This window comes from Rhipicephalus microplus, chromosome 2 (assembly GCF_043290135.1).
Source record: "Rhipicephalus microplus isolate Deutch F79 chromosome 2, USDA_Rmic, whole genome shotgun sequence".
In the NCBI taxonomy this organism is placed as follows: Eukaryota; Metazoa; Arthropoda; class Arachnida; order Ixodida; family Ixodidae; genus Rhipicephalus; species Rhipicephalus microplus.
In genome coordinates this window covers 270,157,307-270,166,753 of record NC_134701.1, presented here as the reverse complement: position 1 = coordinate 270,166,753, position 9,447 = coordinate 270,157,307, and the positions used below count along the sequence as shown (strand labels likewise).

Here is a 9,447-nt window from a genome sequence, read left to right as displayed (position 1 = left end):
TTCCGACGGGTGTTCATCGGCGTATTATAAAGGACTCAGAGCGTACGGAATCATGACGAGCTTTGTTGGTGCAACTGCTCGAGCCCCATGTGTGTTTTATTCTTTATCTCTCTCTGTGCGAAAGGGATACATACGTGCATTTAATAGCACCTTCCGGCCAACATACCATACACGTCAAGCTAGATGCCTATATAGAATCGTGCGAAGAGCCACAGCGCAACTAAGACCTTTTTTTTTATTGCATCACTCTCTTCAGTCATAATAAAGAAAATGTTTCATATGACTGTTTCGTAAACCCCGTAAGCAAACGTACGTATTGTTATTGCAAACTTTCATTCACGTCTTGATGACATTTCGGATTGGCTAAACTTTGGACAGACGTACGAACAAAGCGGAAGTGCATGGTACCAGAAAAAAATACGAAAGAATGTTATTGAAAGCTATCTTTCATTCACACTTGCCGAAATTGTGGTAATTATAACCACCTAAGATCCCATTATTACTACTGGTGGAGCAAAATTAATCGACAGCGAGTACACTACACTTAACCTAAGTTATGGTGTCTTATTAGTCCCGCATGTGGCACGGTAAAAAATATGTACGAACCTATTGCACTCAAATGATGCTTTTTTTTTATATTCCGCATAAAATATGAATTTATAGAACGGTAAAGGCATATGTACGAAGTTACACTCCTCATGCATATGCCTATCACGAGATATTGGGAATTTTATGAGTAACGGGAAATTTTCCCAAATAGGCAGGCAGTGGCAATGTCGGTTTTTACAAATTCAATTTCCACTCGCCAGGCCTATAACTACACATGGTCTGTTTGTTACAGCACGAATATGTGCTTTCACTTTTTTCTGTGCTTTCAAATGTCATATATATTTTGCTTCCTGTCTAATTTTATATTTTTATCGTGCGGTCTGAGGATTGGTTTTCCTACCTCACAATAAATAATTTCAGCTTTGTCTAAAGGGTAAAAGACGATGTAGCCGGCTCGAAAGGCCGCATAAAAAGGGGCTGAAGTTCCTTCTTGTCGTTTCCTTTCTTTTTCCTCTTTGAAGCAGTCAGTTCAGCAACTCAATATACCGACGTTGGCGTTTGTAACTGCGGCACGTTTTGAAAAAAATCGCCGTATCGGACAACTTCGAAAAGTCTGCGTTGTCAGTTTCTGAATTCCCTCACCTCAATTATTGTTGGAAGAATCGATGGTGTCCCTCCAGAAGGACCGAGATCGCAGTTACCAAAATACGATGTCGAGTCCCCCCACTGAAGTTTTACCTACGCAGGTATGGTCTGGTACAGTTACCTTTATGCCTCCTTTGCAATGAGTGTGAATCTCTTGATCATTTATTTCTAACGTGCAGATTATTCACCAATCAGAGGAAAAGACTTCCGGACGAACCGCTTTAAAAGTTGAGATTAAATTTATCCCTTCCGGTTCTTCTTTCCTTTGGGGCTACCGGGCTGGGCTTTAGCCACAGGAGTGTTTGCGAAGCCATTTGCGATTTCCTTCCGGAGACGAGAAGTATAGAATGCTAAATTCATCGTTAAAAAAAATCAAAATCAAGCATATTCTTTAAAAAAAATTAACATTTGATATTACGAACTCTTCCTTTTAAACAGCCAGACACCGATCGTTTCATGGCCGGTCCCCCATGGTGGGTTGTGCCAGGATAAAAAAAAAGGACAAACAAACAAACTCAATATGTTCTCACAAGAGCTCAGCTCTGTGGGCTCGACATGGAAAGATACGAGAGAACGTTAACACGGTAGTGTAAGTGTATCTCATCCCGTCCTTCACGTTTACTCGTAAGCAAGACTCCAGCTCAATCGCAGCGATCATCAGAAATCTAAAGTCTCTCGCTCCGTTGGCAACGCGTTACGTAGTGGTTGTTGCCGTTTATTTACGCAGACCAGTGCTGAAGAAAACGAGACACAACGTAACATAAAATAAATTTCACCGCCGTACTAGCATTGCGTTGCGTCCCGCGTCCAAGCCAGCTATTTAGGCGTTCCTTGCTCATTGTTATTGATTAGTTGAATCAACAACTTTACGGTGAACTTTTGTAACAATTTCAGCTAATTCTCTGTTGCAGAACGCAGTACGCCTCCGCGTACCCTATTCAGATGCGGCAGTCCGCCCCGCTCTTCGCGTAGCCTGCCCTTCGCTAACACTCGCGCGACAGGGTCCACGGGCCGGTCGACTGTCTGCCACTGGCTTCTCGCCAATGAGGAGGATACCGGCACAACCGCTTTCACGTCGTTCCTAAACGTCGCCAGGCGGCGCCACTCTCCGGACAGCCCCTCGCGCTCTCCGGAGTCGCAAATGGCCCTCTCTCTCTCTCCCACCGGGGGCCCGATCCGTCGCCGCACGCATCGCGCTCGTGCGATTCACTCGCGGGCCGCTTAGTCGAGTGCGGCACTTTCGCGCGTAGTCCTCTCCGAAGAAGAGAGCATGGCATCGACCGACGCTGCCTCGCTGCTTCCCGAGAACCTCTCGCTGGGCGGCGGGCACGCCGCGCCGCAGTCGGTCTCTTCGTACATGGGGGGCGACAGCCGGGGCTCGTCCCCCTGCGGTCCGGACCTGCCGCCGCCCCTGCCACCCGCGTTCAACGCGGCCGCGCTCTGCGACCAGTTCTGCTCGGTGATCAACGGCTTCCGCGGCGGCCTCGACCCGCTGTCGTCGGCGGCCGCCGCGGCGCGACTCAAGAGTCCGTCCCGGTCGGTGGCCGCGGACGCCACCGACTGCCGCCTCATCGAGTACCGCGGCGAGAAGGTGGCCGCGTTCGCGTACCGCGGCGAGTACCTGCTGTGCCTGCCGCAGGCGTTCGAGCTGTTCCTCAAGCACCTGGTTGGAGGCCTGCACACCGTTTACACCAAGCTCAAGCGGCTGGGCATCAGCCCCATCGTGTGCAACGTGGAGCAGGTGCGCGTGCTGCGCGGACTGGGCGCCATCCAGCCCGGCGTGAACCGGTGCAAGCTGTTGTCGTGCAAGGACTTCGACTCGCTGTACAAGGACTGCACCACTGCCAGGTCAGCACGCTACCTTACGCTCGGGTTGGTTGCCGTCGAGAACCCACTTCTTTATTGTTGTTCTCTTCACTGTCCCTCCTTCCCACAGTCACACCGTGCATCCCGTTAGAATGTGCGTGCGTGTGTATCTTGCGAGGACGTGCCACTTTCATTGATTTGCTCATCAAGCCATTCTTATTCACCCCATCACCCCCCTCCGTCCTTTTTCTGCGGGTCGTTTTATCCCTTCCTGCATGTCCGTGGTGAAGTAGAGCCTCGCATCCCGATATCTTTTTTTGTGATGCAAACATACTTGCATCCTTGCCGTACCATTCATGCATACCAAACTAAATGCTCGTAAGTGGGGCTGTATCAAGGAGATTTTAAAAAAAATCCTTGGGCTGTATATTCTTGTCGCAGTGTTTATATGAGCTTCAATATGAATCTGCTAGTCAAGTCGAGTGAAACCGAGCTTATAGTTGAACTTCCTGAAGTTTCGGAACCAGATAACAAAGTGATGTACGTGTTTATTTCTCGTACGCCTACCCCTCCTTCCAAGCAAAGAAAAAAAGTAAATCAAGCAGTACCTTCTTGGCATTCCTCTCTGCGTAACCTTCCTTCGCTAATCTATAACGCATGTTTCATTGTATTGCCACCAACCATAATTTTCTTTCGATGTCAAGGTTCATGCGAGACTGAATTGGCAAGCTTAGCCACGTCAGACTCACCGCGTTTAGGTTCAGAAATCAGTCCATATCAATATTCGCACATTAAAATCACGATCTTTCAGAACCATTGCCTCACTAAATCCTCATCTGAAGCGAGGAGGGAATCCCATTTTTCTTTCTTTATTTATTTTTTATCGGCTATCTTGGTTGGCTGGTATCCAAATAACTTTCGTTACAAAGTATCGAATAAAGAAATCCTCAATATAGAACCAACACTTCTATAGAGAATATGGTTTCCGCTGCTGGATTAGGTAAAAGCTATAACTCTGTAAATTTAATGAACGCCTTCTCTCAGAAATCCCCGTTATACATATTAACCGTAAACCCCGTTATATCACTACGACCTTATTTATGACGTAATGCTGGCGTTGCCGCTCCATCAATAAGCGACATCTCTATCTGATTGTGTGCAGCTATGCAAGATCGAATTAATAGTCGCTAAAAAAAACTCACAGCTAAAAGGCTGTCACGATAATGTACGGCGTGACACGCTCTTCAGTGTGAACATAAAATTAGCGTTCAATCCGACAGAACTTCAACATATTACGAGCTTCATTAACAAACTTTTTGTTGTGGTTTGTTAGATGTATCTGTATTGGTTGAAAGTCGCACTCAACAGTATAAAAGCTTTACTCAGCACCCAAATATATATTTAGTATGCTCTTCCATAGGTGCACTAAACCATGCGATTCACAAAAGGGCGTTCATTATTGCGTGCTTGTATAATTACAAACTTTCTCACCTTGCTTACTTCCGATCTCACATTGCGTACTACTCGTGCTCCAAAAAAGAGGTTGTTTCTGTTTGGTCACATTTATTAGGTTGTGTGCTACTACACTCCTAATCGGGTCTTGATTGCCGCTGGCTATATCCAGAACTTGTAGAAGAACCTGATTCAGGGTGAGGTGCAAGTTTTTCCATAGTCCGGCATATTACTAACAATTGCTCGAGCTCGCACTTAACATAAGCTCCGTTAATATATAGCTTGGTTGTTCTAGAAACACCCAATATATTTATTCTACGCTCAATCACGAGAAAAACCGGAACTGGTTTGTTTCATCTCGGCCCCTTATTTCATGAGGTCCTTAAATACCGTAAGCTTTATATTTTCAATTCAATTCAGTTCGGTTTTATTTTCCAGTATGTACATGCTGGATGGTTGGGTTAGGTTAAAAGCAGTGTACGTAGCAATTTTATGGGGCCCAACGACAAGACTGTATGATGCAGTAACAACAAACAGACTTAACGACACTGTCTGCAAGCGCGAAAAATAATTTCTTTGAACAGCAATATCACACTGCCCTCTGTTTCATCTATAGGCCTAACATTAAGCACCAGGAATTTCTTTTCGTAACTATCACAAACTTCATTGAGCTCCAGCGAGGTTATTCTAGAACATGACGACTGAGCTTATTATTTTTTTAATCAATCAGTGGCTGCTTTCTATCTTATTAACCTTTCAAGACAAAAAAGCAATCAGGGTATCTCGTCTAGTCTTCCTTTCTGTTGCTCACCATCAATTAGGAGATGCCTACCTCTACTGGCTCCTGTCAGTCTTCTTTCAATATTCATTACTTTGGTCGAGCTTGGTCCATTCCATTTTATACCACGGCCGTTACACCCTGACAGGGTCCTTAATTCCTCCGCATCCACGGGAAGTTACTTCCGTCATCACAGTACGCATTTCTTCCGTCATCCGGAATTACACGAAGGATGACGCATCGACCTAACGCGGGTGTTATAAGGTGCTACGTGTGTCGCGCACACCAACAGTGTACGGTTAAAGATATGTATACACTGCGGACGTTGAAAGTTTACGTAGCTCCATGTCTTACTTTTCTTTCCAGTCATTAGTGCTGTGAAATGCATGCCACTCATGAGTACACGTGTATAACGGGTATATCTATCAACAAAACTTATTATGTGCTGCTTCGATTTTCCTTTCCATTACGTGAAATTCGCGCATTCATTATATTCTCCTCTTTCTTTCTATAATGTATTGAAGTCGTGTACAAACCTTACTCTCCGGCATAAGGTAAAAACAAATAATGAAATGGCTTGTTTATTTACGGACAGTGAGTCCGTAACATCCATATTCATACATGCGAGGTATATGTTTGCGTGAATAGCTGATAAGGGGAAAAAGTTAAGGTCATGCCCCGAAAGAACGTGTGTATTCCTATTTGCTCACCCTAATGCAATAAGTGAAATAGGATACGATTCCGCTTTTCCTTCAAACAGTAAAACAGCCCATTTAAGCGAGGAGCCGAAAAGGAAAAAGAAATAACGCAGTTTCAACTCCCCCACGTACTTTAATTATACGAGGTTATAATAAAATATTATATAACCGCGCTAACCGCTTTCGGTACGTTAATGTTTATTTTTCATGGTTGAGAGTCTATAGCTTTTCATTACATTCTATAGGAACGTTTATTAGTCAATCGATAAGTTCATGGCGCAGCGTACTCGGTGGAGCTGTGAAAGCGGAAAGATATACGTGCGTCGCCATTACTGATCTTTTTATTTCGAGTGCAACGTGGAAATTAAAACCGTAAAATTCGCATTGCCTTTCAGGTTAAAATGAACTTGACGCAGATGAAAACCGCGGAGATCGTTAACAATTAAGTGTAAAACTGTCAGTGCAATGTAGCGATGATATATCACGATGTCGCTTTTGAGAACTTGCGCGTTTCTTGTTCAGATGGAGCTTCCAGAGAATAGTGTGTCTACGTTTCATGACAAAAAAATTAATGTTCACTCAAAACGAATCGTTGATGCATATATTTCGTACAATGGTGTGGGTCATTATAAATTTCCAACCTTGTCATCCGCGGATGGCTCAGTTAGAAACGATTGGAATAGTACTCATGTCGCTAAGGTTTGTTTTTCTGTTGTTGTTTTTTTAATATATTTGTCGGATTTTTCCCGCGGCATTGACACAAAAGCTATTTACAAATATTTTGGTTATCAAGTGCGATTGCACAGTGAGTGTCAGCATTCGATCAGGGCATAATCAGTTTAGCTGTATATTGAACGTCACAATTGTCCAACAGCTAATCTCGTGAATAAACAGTGTACGAATGGTTTTCTGTGAATATGACAATCTGTTCAACGAAAAAAGTATCTTGAGCTAGAATTATTCGTGAGATTAAATTGCAGCCAATCTATTCAGAGAAAAAAATATCTTGAGCTAGAATTACTCGTAAGATTAAATTGCAGCCAATCACAATGCTTAGCAGGATATTACCAAAGGCCTATAGCAAGTGGCATCTGCATGCGAAAGAAAAGCTTTGCAAATACGCTGCTTGCATGGGCACTACCGAAAAAACTCTTCGGCCGGAACATTTCTTACGAAAAAAATTGCAGCGTATAATCTTGATTCTTGACCTTTTACTAGCGAAAGTGGTCTATAATCATAAAAAAGCCAGTGTAAATGAAAGCCTGTGAATTAGGCTCATACTTGATAAGGCATATGCTTACTGCATTCTTCACGATTTGCGGGCAAGATGACGCAAGGTTCTCGTTCATTCGTCAATACTGATAACCATTGTCCGACCACCTTTGCTAATAACATGTCCGTTACTGTGATTGGCTGGAGTAAACGCTATTACTTTGTCATCAGAAACATGGTGTCATTGCAAGCGTTGAACGCGTAAAAACTGAACTGCTTTGAATACGTACGTGAGCTCTCGGTTCGTATTATGCTTGTCGCTGGTTTCATTGCGCTGTTTATTCTTTAGTATACCTTGATGAATTTGCAAATAGTAGCGTAAACAAGGAATCCACGGTCATTTTTTTTTTAAGGAGTAGAAGTCTTCGATGATAAATACACCAGAGAGACATTCGTTCGTATAATGAGCCAACACGAATAGTCTTTCAAATTTTAAGCTTGTGAAAATGAGGTTATTACTAGCAATAATTAACCAACCGCAAGGCGTATCTCGTTCTTGCCTCTATTTTCTTTCTTTTTTCGTGCCATAACGTTAAAGTTGCGTGATTAATGTGATTGCACGAATCGGCATACATTAATATTTTGTGAGGTTATTTCATATATATATATATATATATATATATATATATATATATATATATATATATATACGTGTGTGTGTTTGTGTGAACGAGAGAGTGAGAGAGAGAAAACCATCGCAGTCTCATAAATATCAGCTCATCAAAGACGGTTCCACGAACTGGCGTTATGCATAATCAGAAAAATCCGACACCTCACCGGTATTAAGCCTGCACAACCCAACGTATACAGTCTTATGCTGGATAATTAACTACACAAACAAAAAAAGACGCGGTTCTTTACTATTACTGTTCAACAGTGCGAACTCTTCGCGCAAGCTCACGTGATTTACTGCGATAACTATGGGTTGACATTTTTAGGACTATCGCGTTACCCAAAACCATACATATTTCATTTCTGTAAATCATACATGTGCAGCGCGTATTATATATCCTAGCCGCTAATTTGTGATGAACGATCCCACGCATTTCGACTACCTTATAACTCAGCACTAAAAATCACAGTTTTGCGCCTACAAAAAAACTGCTTATTCATACCTACAAGTATAGCCAACGCACATGCACCAAGGTGTAATCATTCTCTGAGCGTTGGGTGTGCATGCATATATACGCAGTATACGTAACACGGGAAGAAACGCTCCCCATGCGCGCTGCTGAGAACGCCTCCCAGCTAGCCGAAACGTCACTCATCCCAACCCACAAACCGCCACCGTCTTTACGAAGGGGAAAAAAAATGCACTTGACAGGTATACTGGCCGCATCCCTTCTCTCACGTCAGTCAAGCTTCACGCCTCCGGTTTTTGCCCGCTTGGACGCTCTAATTTATGGACACCCCATGTCTTGGAACACAACGGCGAAGATTAGGTATACCGGCAGAAAAGCAGAACCTCCCGATATTTTTTTTTTCATTTTATTAGTTGTGTTTCGTTGCCCGTTGTTAGGCGTTGAGTTGCATTGTTCCTTAAGGTGCTCTTTCATGTTGCTTCTGTCGGTGTGAATAAGCATAAAGAAATGCTGATCGACGCGATACACAGCCTGTTGCGCGAACAACGCATGCGCACTGGACATCCAACAAACGCCGGCGTGGAAATCGTGAGCAGGCGCAATCGAAACCGCACAAAAAGAACGAGTTGTTGCGAAACATTCCTTCTCGGTTCACGCTCCAACAACGGTGGGGAAACAATACGTTTTGTTTCTAGCGTACACGAAAAAGAATCGTTTGGTTTGTAAAGAACAATGATGCTTTGTTATACGTGAAGCTGCAAACGCGGAGCTGCAGATCAGGACTGAATGATATAACCGTGAACGGACCTATTGAAGGAGAGGGGGAGGGGGGAGGGGAACGCGGCCGTGGGGATGTGTGACCCAATTTAATCTTGTTAGCGCGAGCGCCGCTGACGTAATGAATGATCCTCAAGTGCAGCCGAATAGAGAGATGTGGAGTGCTGACGGCCGCCGTTGTATATCACGACCTTTTACTACGTTATGCCCTATTGCCGAACTTGGCTAAACTCTTAAGCCTACAGTTGTTTGTGATTATGCGTTGATAAATAGCTCCGTTCTAACGCAGAGTGATTCCGCATCTTCTGAAGTCACAGAGGTCGCGCGTGCTCTGTCAGTGGTCATAGTGAATGCTGCATAACGAACTAAAGTTAAAGGGAAAGAAAAA

The 9,447-nt window shown here is 43.8% G+C and overlaps 1 protein-coding gene across 5 annotated transcripts in view; it reads left to right on the top strand.

Annotated features, from left to right (window-relative positions):
* The first annotated feature begins 2,419 nt into the window (after positions 1-2,419).
* LOC119169230 (dachshund homolog 1) overlaps positions 2,420-9,447 on the top strand; it is a 65,883-nt gene continuing 58,855 nt past the window's right edge. For 3 of the 5 annotated variants that reach the window (XM_075881518.1, XM_075881528.1, XM_037420343.2), the window contains exon 1: positions 2,420-3,042. In XM_075881518.1, the coding sequence (XP_075737633.1) occupies positions 2,465-3,042 (578 nt within the window). In that variant the 5' untranslated portion in view covers positions 2,420-2,464. Of the gene's footprint in view, positions 3,067-9,447 lie in introns of all 5 variants that reach the window. The other 2 variants (XM_075881521.1, XM_075881508.1) reach the window with 1 other exon arrangement.